The sequence below is a fragment of the Ursus maritimus genome, unplaced genomic scaffold (genome assembly GCF_017311325.1).
Source record: "Ursus maritimus isolate PB19 unplaced genomic scaffold, ASM1731132v1 scaffold_22, whole genome shotgun sequence".
Lineage (NCBI taxonomy): Eukaryota > Metazoa > Chordata > Mammalia > Carnivora > Ursidae > Ursus > Ursus maritimus.
The window spans coordinates 6,860,535-6,881,803 of record NW_024424675.1 but is presented as its reverse complement, the minus strand read 5'-3'; the positions used below and the strand labels follow the sequence as shown (position 1 = coordinate 6,881,803).

The window sequence follows — 21,269 nt, the reverse complement described above, 5'->3', positions numbered from 1 at the left end:
TTTTATCTGCTTCAGAATGTGACCATTTGTGGTATTTTCCAATGAAAAGAAGAAGAACCATATATAAGTGGCCCAAGTTTCTAAAGCAAATAATTACTTTAAAGTTTGATATGATGGGGTCAAATTTATAGGAAGGCACATGGTCAAAAAACATGAAAAGATGTTCAAGCTCACTATTCATCAAAATATGGTGACATATCAAAATACAGCTCCGAAAAGACACGCACACACACACATGTGGGGGGGTATTTCAAGGAGTTGGCTTATGCAATTGTGGGGGCTGGCAAGTCGGAAATCTGTAGGGCAGTCTGGCAATTCAGGTAAGAGGTGGAGTAGCAATCTTGAGTTTGAAATCTGTAGGGCAGGTCAGCAGGCTGGAAATTCAGGAAGGATTTCTAACCTTACAGCCTTGAGGCTAATTCCTCCTCCAAGACACCTCAGATTTTGCTGTTCAGGCCTTCAGTTGAGCCGATGAGGCCCGTCCATATCATGGAGGGTAATCTGACCTACTTACTCCATGTCTACTGATTACATCAATCACATCTACGAAATACCCTCACCACAGTGTCTTGACTAGCATTTGACCAAGCCACCAGGCACCAAAGCCCCACCAACTTGACACATAAAATTAACCACCGCAGATGGTCATGCCTGCTACTTCACAGAGAAAATAGGAGTCCTCAGAAAGACACTTAACTTCTATGACCCAAGTTCTCAGTCCAGTGCCCCATCTCCCCTCCCGGGACGGCTCACTGATATTTGAGTTCACTGACTATATCCCCCTTCTCGAAGCACCCTTTCTTAGGTCTGTGGTTCCACTTGCTTCTGGATTTTCCATTTCTTGGAAGCCTCTTGAAGGGATCCTCTTTAGTTTCTTGAGCCGCCCAGGCACCCCTAAATTCTTTTTAATTATTAGACATAAAAGGTGATGGGACAATGAATGCTTTTTTTCTTTCTCTTATGTTTCCAGAATTGTTTTTTCTTTTCCTAACAAATTTACCTTTTTTAAAATAAGGTGGGAAAAAATTCAACAAAGCCATTTCCATTCTGTAATTATTTTTACTGCTCTTTGGCTCAACCAGCACAATGACCCAGGGCCCATCTGTGTCATGGCTCAAGGCCCAGGGGGCTCCCTCTCCCTTGGCAGTGAGCAAGATGAGCCATCCGCCCAACGGCTGCCTCTGTGGCTGCCAGCATCACCTTGGCTACCTGCAGAGACTCTCCTGCCTCGGCCACTCAGGTGGGGAGAGCTCCCTCCCCATCAGGTTGCAAGGCCTATTAATATAAGATGAGCAGAGCTGCAAACGGAGGAAAAATACATAGGGCCAGGCCTTCCAAAGGGAAAGTCTTCTTTCTTCAGTATTGACACCAGGCCCCATGGCGCATCTCCCTGATTAATCTGGCTCCCGCAATTTCTCTCTCTGGTGAAACTTGATATAAGTTTCCCAGCAGCTGGGGCAAAGGGCAGTTCGATGCAGTGTCTTGTTGCACAACCGTTCCCATCGCACTCATGTTCCAGATCATGCCGGCCATCTTGTTTCTCTCCTACCTCCCAGTGGAGTTTCCACAAGAGCTTAAGGAATGGCCTTTAGCTGTTTCTCTGCCCTCCAACGACCTCTGCAACATATTCTAGAGGCTTGGTTCTGGGTCTCCACGTCTATCCCAACGTGGTCTCTTCTCCCCCAGTGACGTATGAATGCCTGTGGTGGGTTTTAGGAGAGTGATCGGCATGGGCTAGCAGGTTGACCAAAACGCCTTTTCAGATTTGGTGCCTCCTCCTCCTTCTAGGAGAACTTGAGACCCCCAAAGGCTTAACAGTCTCTTGGGCTGCTTTATTTGAAGCACGGAATCACGGCCTGAGTCTTTTCTCACGTTCTTTCTTTATGAATCCTCCTCGCCACGTTATTTATCATGACTCCAGTCTGTAAAGTGTGTGTGTGTTGGGACAGCCAATTCTAAAGCACACTACAAGTAATGCTGCAGCAGTTATACAGGATAAACCCACTCACAGAAAGGTAGATTCACGCTACTCAAGACTAGGTTTTGGGAAGTTGTGACCCTAGCCTTTTCATTGGGTCTGAATATTACGATTTACATGTTCTTTAGAAGCTAAAATCAACGGATGGGAAGTGAAGGCAATGCTGACTTTGCTCCGTGAGAAATTAAAGTACTCAGGAGGAGCCCAGCCTTACTTAAGGCTCATAATTTCTAAACTTTCTCTGAAACAAGTTGATAGTCTGGGTTTTTAATGTCTTTGTGGAATGCCTACTTTCGTCTTCACACAGAGATAGAGGATTTTTACTCAGGAAGGAACATATTTATTTTCCTTTTTTTCACCCCCGTTCTGAGGGGGAAATATCTCCAACTTCACCCTCATTCATTTTTATGGTTGCTGAAGTATTTTCATTATATTAGCCAAAAGGAGCCTGGACTAAATAAAGTAGAAAACCAAAGGCATATGAAATGGTTTCTTGGCCAGGAAGATACTGCGACCATCTCAGGAAAGTTTCTGTCCTCAAGAAAAACAAATGAAATCGTGGCCTGCCAAGCCACCTCATGGAATCCAAGCAATACTTTCTGTTCTTTTTTCCTCTGGAAGCTTGGACGCGGAGTCACAGTTTATTTGTTGAACACACTCTTCTTGTTTCTTGTAACCATAGACTCTGGTCTAGTTGAGTGTTTCTTATGTCAGGCTATGGCTGAGCCAATATTTATCATTTTAGAAATTTCCATGAGTCATAAAATAAACCTGCAACCGGCAGTACCTTCTATGGGCGTTTCTTTCCTACAGTTTTTAAAATAAAAGGAAAAACGCTGAATCTGGAACGCCTGGCATTTATCAGACCACACAGATAATTTCTCCTGAGGGGAGGATCCTGCTGATATTTCAAAGCCATTCAAGGTGTGTTGCCTGCTGCCTGAAGCACCTTCCTGCCCGACAGCCTGGACCCCCCTCCAGAGGGCCAGGCCAGGACTGGAAAGGAAGCGGTAGAGGTTTGAAGGCTGGAAGTGACTCACTGGCTCAAAGGGTGGGAGGAAATATTTTCCACGGGAGCAAGAATATAAATGAGCAAGTGATTCCTTCCACCTCCAGTGTGGAAAATCTTGCGAAGGGTCCTGAATTTACTGACCAAAGGAAAAAAAAAGATTGCAAGATGTGACATGTGGCCCTCATTTACATATAAGAGTGTGTTATGGTAGTGCTGTTTGGTCCCTTTGTGCCAATTGGCCCCTTTTCCCCAGATGTGGACCAGCTGAGAGAAACTAAGAGTCCACAACCTGGATGATTAAAGCAACTTATTGATTTGGCTATAAAAATGGGCCCCGAGTCAAGAGCCCTAGGCCTAGAGTTTATGAATAAAAAATCAGAGGTCTGCCTTAGCATTACTAGGCTACCCCACTAACTGCTAATACGGTGCTAGATACTCAATAAGTCGTCTGTGCTGTGCAAGCATTAGGTTTTAGAACCAAAGGGGTTACAACCTCATCAACACCTTCACTTTGCAGATGAGCACAAGGAGGTCCAGAGAGGTGTACCTCCTGAGAGGTCACACAGCCAGTGAAGATCAGAACGTGTGCCAATGGTATCAAATACCTTCTTGGAAGACTGGCGATGGAAATATTGGAGTCTTAGTGATAAAAGCAAAACAGTTATGCTAAAAGGCACTCCAATTTCACGTCGTGGCCATTGTCCCTTCGCTGTTTTCGGTGGAGCTGTTCTTGAATATGCTCCAAGTTTCCTCACTGGGCAGAGCTGGGGTTCTTCGGCTGAAGCACCCTTTGACATCCTTTCTCCTGCCCCCAGAAGGGAAAACTGGAAAGCCAGCCATAACAGCCCCCCAAATCAATAAATAAAACAAAACAAAGCAGCAACAACAAAAAACTCCCTGCAACTATTATCTCTCTAGGTATCTTGGTCCATGCAGTCAAATTTTGGGGTAGGAATATTAGGTGTTTTCCTCCTCCAATCAACAGTCTCTGAGTCAGCCCTCTAGCCATGTCTTCCACACTCATATTCACCAACCTAAGTGAGAAATCATGTTGGTAGCTAAGGCTCACTTCCTTCCTCTCCGGGTGCCTCACTCATTAAGATCTGGTAACACCTCCCTGGTATGATCTGCCCCATCAGTAGGATCCTGAGAACTCCCAAGGGGACCTGGGCCAAGTTTATCCTGACATTGACCTGTTTTCACTCATGATCTCCTTGTGGCAGGGCCCATGACTTCTTCATCTTTATACTCCTGGTAGCTAATGTGCCCACAGCCGGCACACAGTAGGATCCAGTAAACATCTGTCAAATCTAACTGAAAACATTTCAAAGTGGCATCCCATTGTGAATGTAAACAAGACACTTGCTTTGCCTCCCATAAACTTTTTTCCTTTTTAACATTAACAAGAAATTGTAAGAAGAAATTCAGGTGGTAATAATGGATGATGGGATGATGCAAACGTCTTCTAAAAAGGCCAGTCTGCTTAGACTCCTACTGGTTAGTATTAGACTGAATCATAAGAATGTCCTAATTTGGGGGCACCTGGCTGGCTCAGTTGGTAGAGCATGCAACTCTTGATCTCAGGGTCATGAGTTCAAGCCCCACGTTGCTCATGGAGCCTACTCAAAAAAAAAAAAAAAAAAAAAAAAGTCCTGTTTTTGTAGGACAAAGATAGTCGAATATTGTCCATTTCTTATGTTCAGCCTAATATAATTGAAAATAATTATAAATACATTGCTTTATACGGGGGCTATAATTCATTTTTTTCATTAAGCCACCCTGACCTCTTTACAGTGGTCTACATGGTCCTACATCATTTGATTATTAGTTACACTTTCAGCCTCATTTGGGCCCACCCACCCTGGCTCTCCAGGCTCCAGCCACACTGTCTTCCTTTTGTTTTTAGAACACTCTGACCTCATCCCATCTGCCTGGGATGTTCCGCACTCCTATCGTGACACAGTTGGGTTCTTCTTGGCATTTATGCCTCAGCTTAAATTCCGCCTTTTAGGATGAGACTTCTTTGAACACTGATTTAAGTGTGCCCTTCTCGCCCCCAGTTACCCTTGGTCACATCACCCCATTTTGTGGTCAATAAAGTACTTTTTTGCTTCGTTGTGTGTTGTTTGCCTGTAGCTGACTAGGATTTAAGCTTCAGGACTGCATGGGAGCCCTGTCTGCCTTATTCATGCTCTGAAGAGCTGGCACATTGTAGGACCAACATGAATGTTAAAATGATGGAGTCAGTAATTTTTAAAAATGCAGCAAAACTCCAGAAACCAATATGTTAACTAATGAAAATTTAAATTAAAAAAAATGCAGCAGAATTAAAGTTTTCAAGTATTTTCTTCCCTCGGTTTGATGATTTCACCATCCAGATACTTCATATAGATACTGGCCCTTTTCCTCTATCCTCCACATATCTGAAATTCTTTGCATCTTATTTACCCTTTCTTGATACATTGAGACAGTGAACAACTTGACTTCATATTGACTCTTGTCCTTGTTATTTACATAACTCCAATCTATTGTCCAGCCCATCCATTGAATCTTTTAGTTCAAGAACATTGTATATTCCTAATCTTTGCAATTTTTCCATAACTGCTCATTCTTGCTTTTGGTCTCCCAGTGTCTTTCCTTATCTGAGAATATTTACTATGCTCCTTTTAATTTCTTGTCCTGCTTCTTTTGCTTGAAATTATTCAGCTTGTTGCCTTTCTTTCATAATGCTTGGATTCCTCCTCTGTCTTAGGAGTTTTACCTATGGACTCATACATATGTCCTTAGGGCTTTTATCATGTTGGGTTTGTACAGAAGATCTGGGGCAAGGGTTGAGAACGGGCGTCACTCCTGGAGAGTCTGGGAGAAGACAGGTGGAGATGCACCAAGCTGGGGGAACTTCTGAGATTGCCACCTGGGCGTTTCCCACCCCCAACCTCAACCAGGAGGCCCCGTCCTTCCAGATGACTTCCAACTATCCTCTCCTTTCCATGATACGACTATTTAGTCCCCAGAGGCAGGGAAGGCGAGAGAGGGGTGAGGGAAAGTTCTGAGCTTGGACAACCCATTTGCATGTGTTGGTACCATCTTCACACTCCCCCTCAGGACTCCAGGGCTGCCTGGACATTATCCAGCACCCTTGACAGTGGGCACTTCACTGGTAATGAGGTTTTCTAGCCACCACCACCCCTCATCCACCCCGTAGTCATGGGAGAAGTGGAGGTCTGCAGAGAATAGTGGGGTGGGGGAGGGGAAAAATGGGTCCCAACCAGAGAGTTTACCACTACCAGTCTGTCACTGCCTGTGACAGGTCTTCCTTCCCCTACATCTTGCAATCTTCCTCCTGTCCTTACCCACGTACAACAGTCCTCTGATTTTTTCCTAAAAGCACACATTTGAACTTTTAAGGGAAGCCCTCTTATTTTTATGTTATAATTTGCTTCAAAATTTCTATTCACTACGTTCCTACCCTTCATGATTTTAACTTGTGATCACATTCAACCCTTAGGCTTCTTTACATTCTGGAAAGTTTTAAGTCATTTAGTCTATCCTTAAATCAAATACTGGATTCCTTTCTTTGTCCCTTTCTGAATCTTCTGTGGCTTCTTTTTCTTTCTCCAGTATAGCAACCTGATCAGGATTACAGAGAGTGCACTATTACTTCTGAAAAATGGGAGGACAACATGGACAGATCCCTAAGGTATATTGCTGAATGAGTGAATTAAAACAAGTCGCAGTCCTACATGCATTGCGGAGGCCATCTGTGTTTTTTTAAATGCTCTATATTGTAAGGGTCTGGAAGGTTTCATGCCGCAAGTGATAACCAGTGTAATAGCAAACCAGTCTTGGCATGTGGATTGTGGGGGAAGAACTGTAGGACTGTTCATTCATCCCTACGTTGGGTTTCCTTTTTAGAATTTTTCCCCAAACCTTTCCCGAAATACGTAGTTTAATGGATGGGCTTCAGGACAGTTCACAAGCTCCCTGAAAATGTAAGCCACGCTTTGTGAGTAGAAGCAAATATCTACTTTTCTAAAGAAAGGGTCTATATTTTTCATCAGAACCTCAAAGGAAACATATGACCCCAGAGGGGTAAATAACCTTTCGTCAAAAGTGTTGTGCCACTTTCTACTCCATTTTCTCATGGTTTAATTCAAGCGGTACCTTAGTAACTAAAAACGTGCACTGGTTATTCAATTTTTAATATTACAAAACAGCAGTATATGACTTTTCCTTTACCATGAAGACTAGTGGAGAAATCAATAGTGTTACCATGTGATACTGCGTCGTTCCCATGAATATACTTAAATATATTTAGCCCTTTTCCTAAAATAGATGTCTAGGCCCTTGGGGCTGCTGATCCAAGAGGACACAGCTACGATAAAGGAATGTCTAGAATGTATTTTCGACAGCTTCCATTTGCTTCATTTTGTACAAACGTCCTCTGCGGTGTTAAGGACGCAACAAGAGGTACCTCAGCTCTTTTGTTCAGCATCACGTAGGACTAATGTGTCATGTGGTCTGATACAAAAGGTCATGGGCTTGGGAGCAGATCACTCACCCCTCTGGGTTCCTAAGGAACATTTCTTCACCTTACCTCATCTGTAGACTGGGAGTAATAATACCTACCCATGTCAGTCACTGCTGATTATCTCCCTATACCCACTTTCCCCTTCCTCCCTGGTAAAGGAACCCTAATTTCTTAGCTGAGCACATTGCTGCTCAGGAAACACCCCATTTCCCAGTCTCCCTTGCAGCTATATACTGTATTCTGGTCAGTGAGATAAAAGTGTGAGCTCTGTCTGGCACTTCTGGGAAGTTTCTTTAAAAGGAAAGGGGTAGGGGCGCCTGGGTGGCACAGCGGTTAAGCGTCTGCCTTGGGCTCAGGGCGTGATCCCGGCGTTATGGGATCGAGCCCCACATCAGGCTCCTCTGCTATGAGCCTGGTTCTCCCTTTCCCACTCCCCTTGTGTTCCCTCTCTCGCTGGCTGTCTCTATCTCTGTCAAATAAATAAATAAACTCTCTAAAAATAAATAAATAAAAATAAATAAATAAAAGGAAAGGGGTAGACTTCAGGTTTCCCCGTTCCACATGTAAAGAGCTGGGAGGCTGCTCACTCTGTCCTAACCAGTAAAAAGCTGAACAGGCAACTCCTCCTGCATTCAGAAGAGAGAGGAGAACTCAGGGCAAACTGCTGTGCCCAAAACTGTAGACAAGACAAGCCAATACCGGGAGTTGTGGCTTACCAGAGCAGAGACTCACAAGTAGAAACCACCGTGGGAATGAGTGTCTGGGTAGGAAAAGTGGAACTATAACTGACAAATTGCTGGATGCTAAATGTGGACAAGTCTGCGAGTTAGGAACTCTGGGGATACTCAGTCCTAGGGGACCCCTGCACATCTGTGTCACCTCCTGAAGCTCTACCAGGTTCCCACAGTAAATGTCGAAGAATAATCCCCTCCCGCTTCCAGTATGGGGAGGGGAGAAGGAAGGAACCATTTTGAAATACACTAGAGCCTTCTGTTCTAACAAGGCCTGCCCTGAGGGGAAACTAGTTACTTGAGCCTAACAGATGGGGAAAGGAGGCACTCAACTGGAGCCCACTCCAGCTATCCTGTCCCATTGAAGGGCAGAGCTTGGGGTGGGGAGGATGGGGGGTTGCTTTTGAGAAACACTCGTAAAGTTCAAAGTCCAGAGGCACAGGCTCAGTGAAAATGAGACCAAATCGTAGGACTCTAGAATGCTTCCCCCCACCCCCCAACCTCACCACATCACTAAAGGCCTACTTACTGCTGTTTCTTTCACTCAGTGCATCGTGTCCGGCTATCAAGAAAAAACTGGAAAGCATACCAAAAGGCAGAACAAACAAAAGCCACAGAAATGAAGAATGCCTCTGATGGGCTTCTTAGTAGACTGGGCACGACGGAGAAAAGAATCTCTGAGATAAGAGGATATACGTCAACAGAATCCTCAAAACCAGAAAGCAAAGACAACAAAGACTGAAAGAAACAACATCCAAGGAATGTTGGACAACTACAAAAGGTATAATATACACGAAATGGGACTACTAGGAGAAGAGAGAAAGGAACAGAACATTTGAAACAACTGTGACGGAGAATTTCACCAAATTATTGTCATACAACAAACCAAACCACAGACTCAGAAAACCCAGAGAACACCAAGCAGGATGAATGCAAAACAAAACAAAACACTACGCCTAGGTATATCATTTTCAGATTTACAGAAAATCAAGGATTTTTTTTAAAGAGTTTATTTATTTTTATTTATGTGACAGAGAGACAGCTAGCGAGAGAGGGAACACAGCAGGGGGAGTGGGAGAGGAAGAAGCAGGCTCCCAGCGGAGGCGCCCGAAGTGGGATGTGGGACTCGATCCCGGAACGCCGGGATCACGCCCTGAGCCGAAGGCAGATGCTTAACGACTGCGCTACCCAGGCGCCCCTAGAAAATCAAGGATTTTTAAAAATTCTGAAAGAAGAGGAAAAAAACCACGTTACCTATAGAGGAACAAAAGAATTAGTGACTTTTCCTGAGAGGAGGGAACTGAGACTATGAGATTAGACAGTAGGGGTCCTCAAGGGGAGAGGGAACTTGTAGGGAGGCAGGGGAGAAACTAAAAATAGTTTTTCTACACTGTTTACTGACAGGGTTACGTTCTCTTGTGGGGAGAGGGGGAAGCATTTTCCAGACTATTAACATACATCTCTCTTCAACCTCCTCATTAATGTGTAATTTATTCTTCCTTGCCCCTCATATTATTGGTTTTTTTTTTTTTTTAAGATTTATTTTAGAGAGAGCAAGCACGAGAATCTCAAGCAGAAACCCTGCTGAGTGCATAGCCCGCTGTGGGGATCAATCTCACCACCCTAAGACCATGACCTGAGCCGAAACCACCCAGGCACCCCTCGTATTATTGGTCTTAAGTGAAAGTGCCTATATGTTCAGATTAAGTATGAAAAATGTTTTCTGACTTTAATATGGAATACATCCATCTCATATATAAGGAGAGACCTTATGTCAAAACTTTTTTCCATGGTATGAGGAATAGAAAGATCTAGAAAATCTATGTGTAAAGGCAGAGGTTAAAGTTTAATGGACTCTCAAAAATGGGGGCTCATCGTAGGTTACAATGAACCGATATAGAAGTTTGCTTGATGAATTGTAAAACATCTTTAGATATTGGTTCACTTACTGAACATGTATTACACACCTATTACATATCAGGGAGTCTGCCAGTCCATATAAGGTACATCCTAAACAGCCCGTCCTCAAAGAACTCTCAGTCTAAACTGGTGGTGGCGGCAAATTTATATAAACAGTTAGAAAGCTACATTAACATTAGGGGAAAACCATAAGACATCACTACTCAACGTAGGGGTTGAGGACCAGATCTAGCCTCTCAGGTCCCTGAATCTGCCTTTTGAACAAGATCCTCAGGTGATCTGGATGCTTATCAGGATTTGAGAAGTGATGAACTGTGGGATTAAAGAAGAAACCACTAAGGATCCCTTGGGAAGTGGTCAGAGATCTTCAGAACAGAGGGGTGATAGGAACATTCCAGCCAGAGACACTAACAGGTCCATAATTATGGCAGCTAGAAAGAGTAAGAAGGGTTCTGGAATGAGAAGTTTAGTCTGGAAGGAAACTGGGCACTTTGGAAGATATGGGAGACAGAGCAGAAAAGGTAGGCTGAGGTCAGAGGCAGAAGGACCAGAATGACCCGCTCAGGAAGCCTTAGAAAATTTTAGGCAGGAAAGTGACAAGATTCGATTCTTGGTGGCAGGATGGAGGATGAAATGCAGAAGAGAGGCTAGAGCAGGCAGGTTTGTATCCTTTAATGAGAAAATTTTAGGCAGGAAAGTGACAAGATTCGATACTGGTGGCAGGATGGAGGATGAAATGCAGAAGAGAGGCTAGAGCAGGCAGGTTTGTATCCTTTAATGAGCACGATTCGATTCGACTTTGGAACTAGAAGGAAAGTCTTTGAGGACTTCATAAATGGAGGGGCCACTGAGTCCCTGGAAGAGAAATAAAGGGTTCCAGCTGTAGTTGGATACAGATGAGTTCTTTTCTTCTCAAAGTGCAATGTCCAACCAGCTGCATTAGCATCACCTGGAAATTGTTAGAAATGCAAATTCTCGTGTCTTAACTCAGATAGACTGTCAGAAACTCTGGGGGCCAGGACACACAAATCTGACTTTACCATGTTCTGTTTCAAGCCTGAGAGCTTGAGCACTGCTCTAGCCTGCAAAAAAGTCTTGTAGCAAGTGGTAAAGGCTTAGAATTGCCACAACTTACTTCCTTTTTAGAAAATAATAGGAAAAAAAAAAAACCGAGGGTAATGAGAGATACGTTTTTACGTTGAATGGGCAGAACAGAAGCCACACAACAGTCTAGATTTCATATAGTGCCCAGAAAAAAACCCCAAAACACCGTCTTACCCCAAAGGCTCACATTTGGAGAAAATAATTTTGGTAGAGGCCGTGATGTTCTCGGTAGCCTAAATTAAGTAAAACTTAATGTTAAGTAATCACCCCAGTTGTAAACTCTTTGTTCCCTTTACTGCCCAGAAAAACGCCCTCAGGAAAAACACTGGGATTCCTTTTGGCCCTCTCAAAACTGTGTTTCTGTTGTAACCGCCCATTAAAAAAAAAAAACCCAACCCCAAATTAAAAGCCCCCAAAATGCAGCGGCGGGGCTGGCGCCATCGTCCCAGGAAAACTCCACCGTTTCCCAGCCACACCCCTGCGGACCGCCGGACCTCCTTCCCCGGGCCGTTCCCAAAGATAAATAAATCACTCCTTGTTTTTTCCAGACCTGAAATTAGCGGTGACTCACAGAGTACTCTGAATGGCCACAGTCGCCTCGGGAAGAAGGAAAAATGTGCAGATTTTTCCCTCACGCGAGGGCCCGACGTGCCGGGCTGGGCCAATCAGGGGAGGATGGCGGGAATAGCACCAAAGTAGGTAAAAAAATGCGGCTGTGTTCTCGCCGCCGCGGCCCGCGCCTGGGCTCCCCCGGGTCCTCCCTTTGGTCTGCTGCTAGGGGAAAGCCGCCTACCCTCGTTCTCCCCCTTCCTCCCTTCCCCCCCCCCCGCCCCCCCAGGCCCCGCCCCCAGCGCGGCGCACACCTGGCCAGGTGGCTGCTTCCATGTTAGGGCAGCGGCAGCCCAGTGGGCGGGGCGCCACGTGACCCCGCCCGCCGAGGTGGGGGGGGGGGTAAGGGTCCTGTGCCCCGCTTGATCGTTTGCTTGTTCCTCACCGGCAGGTGCCACCCCGAGCTCTACCTCCTCGTCCCTAGTAGATGAGGGAGACCCCACCCCCACAGACCCGAGCTGGTGAGAGGAGAGCCCGGTCCCCTCGTCTTCAGAACGTGAGGCGGAACCCTCCGCCTGCTCTCTGGGCAGGGCGCTGCCTGGCCGGCCGGTTGCATAGCAACGGCAGGCAGCGCGTGACGTGCGCAGTCGCGTTTGGGCGCGGGGCGCGAGGCGCGAGCCCGCGCACCCGCCCCCTGGTAGGCTCGCGCTTCGCGTCGCGCGCTGGCTGCGTCTCTCGGTCCCTCTGCCGTGAGAAGGACGCTCTGCAGACTCGGCGCCGGCCAGCTCCCCCTCCCGCGTCACTGCGACCGCCGCGGCGAAGATGGTGAGTGGGAGGGAGCCCGAGGCGTGGGCTTGACGCGGCCCGGGCGGCGGGGCGCTAGGGCGCCGTGGGGGTCGGGACTGAGGAGCGACAGGCGCGCCCCCGCGTGGGGGTGGGGGTCGCGGGCCCAGCTGCAGCCCCCAGGCTGGGGAAGGTCTTTGGGCTACCACCGCTCGCGCACCCGCTGGGACCCCGGCTCCTTGGGCGGCTCCTGGCCGCTGCGTCGCTCGCAGCCGCTGTGAGGCCGCCGGCGGGAGCGTGGTGCCCGCAGTTCCTCCCGCCCAGGCCTGGGGAAGACCTGCCGGGTCAGAGCACCGCCACACCCTTGGTGAAATCCACCGGGAGTCCGCCAGCCCGGGGTGGGGGGCGTCGGAATCCGGCGCTGGCCTTATTGGAGCAGGTTTCCCCAAAGCCGGGCGCTGAGGCGGTCAGTGACTCGTGCGAGTTTCCGCCCCTGAGGTCGGTCCATCTCATTAAGGAAAATAAGGCCTTTATTGAACAACCCTAGAGGGCGGAATGATCACCGCGAGCATGACCCTGGTATAATTAAGAACAGGGTGGCCTCGCAGCCGCTTTGTTTGCCGTATCTGGCAATCAGCTTCCAGCAGCACTCTGGTGCTTGTCAAGCTTGGCAGTGGCTCTTTTAACCATTCCCTACCCGATCTCTCCATGTATGGTTAGAAATTTTCTTTTACCTGTGAACAGTTTGGCTCTGCCAGAACTTAGCGTGTGAGGAGTGGGCTTGATGCTGGGATGCTAATAAAAACGAATGAAAAAGCCTTTTAAAAGCCCATTGAATTATCTTAGTCATTAAGAGTAAATATGCTCATTATATTCTAGGTGATGGACACTTGGCTTAATTTACATATTTTCCCCAGTAAACTGTCTCTAATTTGCTGTAAAATTGTATTCTTAACTGGACGATCAAGTAGAACATTTTGTCATTTTATTTAGTCTGCACTCGCTGTTACCATTTTTGGTCAATGATTTGCAGGCAAAGGCTTACCAGACTTTGCTAGAAATATTACACTGTTATTGCATCTGTCTGCCTGGAAGCAGTTGGTACCAGTTTACTGGCATACAAAATGTTTTCGCTGAATGACAATTTTGGTTTTACCTTACTGCAAGGAAGAAAAAGAGATTAACCAGTAGTTTCTTGATGACTAAGGAGATGCAGTAGGAATTTGATAGTGTTCAGTTTTTGGTTCTTCTTTGGTTTAATTTTGTAAGCTACAAAGAGCGGCATATTCAGACTTTTTTAAACCTCTGTAAGATTATAAGTGTATATACTGCTTTATGTTAAAAGACTTAATCTAAGGGTTTTGAGTTCTCATGAAATTAGGACGATTTACTCTGATGAAAGTGCTTTGAAGTGGGCTGGGGCCTGCTTTAGATTCTTTTGATTTGACATTCTTTTTTGAGTTTCTATAATACAAACTTTATCTTCTATTTGAAAACAGGACCAAGCATTTTAACTTTAGTTAAATCCTTAAATTTTAGTTCAAGCTTAACTTCCATATTTCTGTGCATTCAAATAAAATAAAGGGAGGGTCTGTTTTATTTATTGGTTCTTGGGGGAGGAGAACTAAAAATTAATCAAGATGAGTGGATTCCAGATATATTTTAATGTTGTTGGCCTCAGAGAGAGGTCAAGAAGACCTTACAAGCTCCTGTTGTTCAGATGCTTGCAAATAGTGTTCAGAATATAGACTGACCATTTGTAAAGGTTACTCTTATATTTAGCCTTATAAGCACAGACCATCTTCTTTCAGTGTCAGCTGTTAGAGAGTATTATGAAGATTTAAAGTTCTTTTATTATTCCAGATTTTAGCGCTTTATCTCTATATTTGAAATTGAGGTTCCAAGTTTCTAAAGTTGTTTTTTGTTTTTTTGTTTGCTAAGTTTAAATTTTAGGGTGGCTTAGTTGATTAAGTATCCGAATCTTCTTCTTTTTTTTTTTAAGATTTTATTTATTTATTTGACAGAGAATGCGTGTGCACACCCTAGCAGGGGGAGCGACAGGCAGAGGAAGAGGGAGAAGCAGGCTTCCCGATGAGCAGGGATCCTGCCGTGGGGCTTGGCTCAGTCCCAGGACCCTGAGATCATGACCTGAGCTGAAGGCAGATGCTCAACCAACTGAGCCACCCAGGTGCCCCTAAGTATCCGAATCTTGATTTCGGCTCTAGTCATGATCTCAGAGTTGTGAGATCCAGCCCCAAGTTGGGCTGGGCAAGAGCTTGCTTAAGATTCTCTCTCTCTCCCCCTCTGCCACTCCCCTCTCCTCCACTTGCATTCTTTCTCTCTCTCTCAGGAAAAAAAAAAAGATTTTTAGCTGCTAATGGGTTTGTTCTGCATTAACAAAATCACTTCCTGGTATTCACCAAGCCTTCTGGAAGCCCTTGGGAATAAAAGCAATTTGAAACCAGCCCAAAAGATCACCTTTGGGCACTTCAAGATGAGAGTTCATGTTTTCACAATCTCACTTTACAGTGCCCCCCCCCCCCAAAAAAAAGCCTGTCCTCCACAGGAACCACATCTACCCACTCCAAACAAAACTTTGGTATATGTGTACCAGGTATGCCAGTTTCCTCATAGAAAGATTATTTACTAGTCTATCACTAAGTTCCTGGGGTTATCTGCTCAGTAGTTTGTTTTGTTGGTTATGGATCAAGATACTACACATAGACTTGCCTAGTGCCTCTTGTAACCAATGGTATATGACATTTACAGCATACTGTATGGCTTTCTGGGAGTAGGAGTGTAGTCTTGCCCCTGAAGTAATAAAAGTCTACATGATAATTCAGCCTTGCCCTAGTCAGAACTCTGCTGTAACAAACTGAGCTAATTGGCCCAGAATGAGTTACAAATGTATTCTATCACTTGATGATTAGGAAAAACACTTTTACTTACAGCAATCTAATGGAATAGGTTGGGCATGTGTTCATGTGCCTGTTTAACATGAAAAAACAGACTGTAAAGACAGATTGACTTGTGACCTTTTTTGACTGCACATCGAGTTATAACATAATTTACAAATTTATTTTAAACATTTTAAGCAGAAAGGTACACGGAATAAGAGGTCCCTTTGTATGAAAAAAGAAAATAACTTTTTGCCGTATTTCAGGTTTCTGTGTTACCATTACAGCTAAATCTGCATCTTCTTCCTCATCCCATTCTCTTCTCTCCCCAGAGATAACCACTCCTGTGTCAAAGACATAATGTACTGGCCAATTAAGGAGATGATTTTTTCAGGCTATTGCAGTTGGGAGAACATTAATTAATAAGGAACATCTCACAAAAAAGGACAAGGACCTGGGCGAGTAAAACCAGGAGTCTTGAGGAACTGCACAGATAGGTCTTACCACAATAAACAAGGGCAGAATTTTTTTTTTTTTTTTAAGATTTTATTTATTCCACAGAGACAGCCAGAGAGAGAGGGAACACAAGCAGGGGGAGTGGGAGAGGAAGAAGCAGGCTCTTAGGAAGGAGCCTGATGTGGGGCTCCATCCCAGAACGCTGGGATCATGCCGCCCTGAGCCAAAGGCAGACGCTTAACAACTGCGCCACCCAGGCGCCCCAAGGGCAGAATCTTTTTGTTGCCAGTTTCCCAAAACCAAAATGATGGGAGTGGATTTCTTAACCATCACTGCTTTCCAGGAACACAAAGCTCAGGTAAAGTTTAACATAGTCAACTGAAGTTAATATATTTCATTCAAATTGATATTTCTATACTTTAAGCTATGTATGTATGCATCTGTAGTAATATATATTATTTTGATGTGTTTTTAAATTTCATATAAATGCTATGCTTTATGTACCCTTTTGCAACTTAAAAAATTAAACTTGGTGAGTTTTTTGGGGAGGGGGATGATTTTTGGTTTTAGCCGTAGCTGTGGTTCTTTGTATTAACTGCTAAATAGTTTTTATGACTACGTAAGTTTATCATTCCCCTATTGATGAACATTTCTCCAGTCTTTCACTCTTTTATTTTTATGTCTACTTAAGCAGCTTTGCGATAGATGGTTTCCATGGTTTATGATACTTAACGTATCACCAGTGAATTGTTCTTGGTATAGACCTAGAAGTGGAAGCCTGGATTGGAGGGTGTGCATGTGTATTTTTTTTTCTCTCCTACGGGTGGTTCTAGTTTGTATCCCATCAGCTACATTTATCAGCCTGCTTTCCATTTCTTTTCACCATTTGGTATTGCGTCTTTTTTTTTTTTTTTAAGATTTTTTATTTATTTGACAGAGACACAGCGAGAGAGGGAACACAAGCAGGGGGAGTGGGAGAGGGAGAAGCAGGCTTCCCGCTCAGCAGAGAGCCCAGTGCACCTCGATCCTGGGACCCTGGAATCATGACCTGAGCCCAAGGCAGAGCCCAAGCCTAACGACTGAGCAACCCAGGCGCCCCTGGTATTGAGTCTTGAAACCTTTGCCAACCTGATGGGTGTGAAATGGCTTCTTATTCTTTTAATTTGCATTTCTCTGATTAGTAGTAAAGTATCTTTTTATGTTTATTCCAGCCTATGCTTTTACATATATGTGCATCTAGTGAACCTGACATTATGTAAATACTCATCACGTCTTCATTTAGGCTTATTTGTGGAGTCATAAAGTAAATCCAGCGTTAAAAGAAAATCTATAAGAACGCGATTGTCAGTGTCAGAACTGCATACTGAGTGCTGATATCCTTCTCCTCTGGAACCTATATTTCTTAGCATACCTCTCAAGCTGCTAAGCAACAGAAGTTAAATACCCTTAATTCTAGCCACTTGCCATGGTCAGATCCTGGTAGTGGTAGAATGTCGTGATCCAGGATAGAGCTCCATCTTTGCCAGGGGCCATGGAGATTAACATCCTCTGCTTTATTTATGCTTATCTTTCTTTTTCTTGGGTAATTCATCCAGCCAGATGTTAAAAACAAACAAGCACTGGGGGTATATGGAAATCTCTGTGCTTTCTGCTCAATTTTGGTGTGAATTTAAAATGTCCCTAAGAAAAAGTCTATTAAAAAAGAAACAAGCAAAACAAAACGACTATTTTTCACCAATAGAATTGGTTTAAATCGAGCTGCTGTTTAACTTACTATCCAGGAAGACTCAGACAATTTCATTTTTATGTTAATGTAACCTTATTTCGGTAATAACCAAGATCTTTGAAGTGAATACCATATTTGAAATTAGAAAAAAGTCTCAAAAGTGGAAAAACTGGATTTAACACATATGTGTTACTTTTATCTACAGAGCAGAGTTCTGGTCTCTGAGTAATTAGGCCTAGTCTCTCTACTGTATTATTTGCATTTTGCAAACCCAAACCACAGATCCTAATAAAGAAATAGAAGATTGTTATTTAAGTATTTTGAGCATATTCCTCTCTACATTGTCCATGAAAGACACACTCAAAGATTTACACCTAACACTTAAGAAATATTTTAATCACAGGTTTTCGTTTTTCCCTGACTCCTTGCCTCGATGTTGGAAGTGATTTTTCACTTGGAATTGTTGTGCTGCTGTTCATTTTTCTTGAAATTTTACATTGGGAAAAGTATAGCAAAATAAACATCAGATCATTTCATCTCAGTAATACTTTGACACACTGGTTACTTAATTCATCTTGGAGTCTTGTGTGTAAGGACTCCCCATGGAGTTGAGTAGTTTTTAGTCTAGAGTGATTTTTAACTCTTTAAATTTAAAGTTTTCTAGTAGCTAACATCGTAATGCTTATGTGTTGTTTACTTACCCTATTCTGTGATTTGATTTGGTATGTTAAAATCGAAGAATCAATATTTTGTGTAGATCTTTAAAAAACAAGTGATTTAAGTAAAACTGCGATTAAAATTCAGGTTTTAATGTGTAGTTGAAGGTACGAAAAAGCGGAGGAAAAGCTGAGATTTGGGCTTTTTTTTTTTTTTTTTAAAACATGAGAGGAGCGTCAAAGAACTGGTTCTGTTGCAGCAGGACATAGGATGAGCACTTCAAAGACAAACTCCAGTGCATACTATAGCAGGAACCCCGCATTTGAAACTACTTTGTCATTGTGTTCTTTTAGATTACGTCAGAGGAAGACCGTTTACTCTTTTCCACATTTTTGCATCACTTTATAGGTTGTTAATCTAGTTTGCCTTATCACAGAAAACAAAGAAGAATTTCCTACCCATATTCCTATATTAGCATGTTTTCAGGAAAAAATCATCAACGTGTAAATGTAATTCGCATTTATTTTTAAATGGTTTCATGTAGTACGTTTTTGATGGTGGTAGAATTTTCATGTAGTGATAGAGCTAAAACTAAAGCTCAGGCAAATACAGGTAGGACTCCAATTTGCTAGGAATCCATCTTTTATGTTGATTTTTGAAGTTCTGGAATTCTGAGGAATTCTCAAATCACTGAAACCTTGTTTTAAGAATATTGTGAGTAGGGGCGCCTGGGTGGCACAGCTGTTAAGCGTCTGCCTTCGGTTCAGGGCGCGATCCTGGCGTTCTGGGATCGAGCCCCACATCAGGCTCCTCCGCTATGAGCCTGCTTCTTCTTCTCCCACTCCCCCTGCTTGTGTTCCCTCTCTCGTTGGCTGTCTCTATCTCTGTCGAATAAATAAATAAAAATCTTAAAAAAAAAAAAAAAGGGAACAGCCCAGGGCTAATACCTTGCTTAAAAAAAAAAAAAAAAAAGAATATTGTGAGTAAGCTTTAGGCCAGTGTTATCGAATAGAAATAAAATGCAAGTTACATGTGTACTTTTAAATCTTCTAGTAGCCCCACTAAAAAAGTGAAAAAAAAAGGGTGAAATTCATATAACCCAATATATCATATCCACATTTAATTAACATAAAAGTTAGACATTTTACATTATTTTTTCATATAAATTATTTGAAATTCAGTATATATTTTACAGTTACAGCACATCTCAATCCAAATGCTCAGTCTTCATTGGAAGTATTTGATATGTATTTAGATATGCATTTTACAGTTGAAAAAGTAGATTCACATACCTGAGTTGCTCAAAGCATGCTTACAAGTTTTCCAGTAATGGGATTGATAATTTAAAATTTAAGTTAATTAAATTATGATTTAAACATGCAGTTCCTCAGTCACACTAGCCACATTTAATGGACTCACTAAACCACATGTGGTTAGTGGCCAGCCTCAGACTTTGTGGATTAGCCTATTTAATTTGTAAAGGGAAGTTAATATGGGTACCAGCACTGTGTTTATCTTCTGCGTTTCTGCACGTCTAAGGAGTACTAAGATAGCATATGATTCCTTTTATGGCACTTATTGAGATATTTTGTAGAACTAAACTGTTGATTTCCTTAAGATAGAGTTTGTTTATTTCCATAGCAAGATGCCTCTCTCATTTTAGGCCCACAACAAATGTTCCCAAAAGAGCATGAATGAGTGATTGAGAGGGTGTTGTAATTATGACAGGGACAAGTTCCCATGGGTATAGATTTCTTTAGTTTTTGTACTTTCTATTTCCACATACTTTTTCTTTAATACAATGGAAATTGAGTTTAAATCCTAAACTAATTGAATAGTACCTCCCCTTTGTATACTGCATTACAATTTGATTTGAGTCTTACAGTGAAAATCCTTTGAGATAAGGCAAGTATTATTAGAGTAGTACCTTAAAATAATTACGGCATACAGAAAACCCCTTAATAAATGCCAGTTCCCTTTCTTCCCTTAAAAGTGAAACTGAATGGGGGCGCCTGGGTGGCTCAGTGGGTTAAGTGTCTGACTCTTGATTTCAGCTCAGGTCATGATGTCAGGGGTCATCAGATGGAGCCCTGAGTTGGGCCTTGTGCTGGGGATGGACCCTGCTTAAGATTCTCTCTCTCCCTCTCCACCTGCTCCTCTGCCCTCCTAAAAAATGAACCTGAATGGTATTTGATGCTCATTGAGGCATCCTAAACCATAGAAAAGCACTTGAAAGTCTAACAAATGAAGGAACAGGAAGTCATGCCTTAGAGAACTTGTAAGTACTTATTATGTGTCTGGCATTGTGTTATACCTTCTCTCATTCAGTCCTTGTAGCAACCAGATGAGGTAGGTATTGTTACCATTTCTTTTAAACTATACTAAGAAGCGGTTAAATGCATGAGCTTGAGTGGGGCTGCCTAGGGTTTTTGAATCTTGGCTCTGCCATCTACTAACTATATGGCCTTAGGTAAGTTACTGATTATTCTATGCCTCAGTTTCATCATTCCTCCAAATGGGGGTACCTACCATCACAACAGTTTGGGTGATGCATGGGAGTAGTTTAAAAGCAATGCCTGGTATATGGTAAAGTGCTTATCAGTGTTGGATGAAATGACTTTAAACAACTTTAGATCCTAATTAGATTAACAGTATTTTTTCTTTATATTCTGATTATACCATCACATGCTTCAGCAATTGTAGATCAAATGAAAAGGGTGGAAGGAGTGCATTAGAACATATTTCCAATTGTTTTATTATTTCTTTAGACCAGTGTTATTTTGTTTGGATTATATATGATCAACTTCTTTTTATGATCAGCTTTTAAATTTTATTTTTCAGGTGACTTAACTTTTTAAACATTGAAGTACAGTTGACATGCAATATTACATTAGTTTTAGGTGTATAACGTAATGATTGACAATG

General features: G+C 43.1%; 1 protein-coding gene across 2 annotated transcripts in view; it reads left to right on the top strand.

Annotated features, from left to right (window-relative positions):
* The first annotated feature begins 11,952 nt into the window (after window positions 1-11,952).
* Window positions 11,953-21,269, top strand: part of DSTN (destrin, actin depolymerizing factor) — a 38,490-nt gene continuing 29,173 nt past the window's right edge. Inside the window, exon 1 of one of the 2 annotated variants that reach the window (XM_008710014.2) lies at window positions 11,953-11,971. Coding sequence is in view for 1 of the 2 variants with exons in the window: in XM_040637960.1 (XP_040493894.1) it covers window positions 12,648-12,650 (3 nt within the window). In the remaining variant the exon portion in view is untranslated. Of the gene's footprint in view, window positions 11,972-12,498; window positions 12,651-21,269 lie in introns of those variants that run through there. The other variant, XM_040637960.1, reaches the window with a different exon arrangement.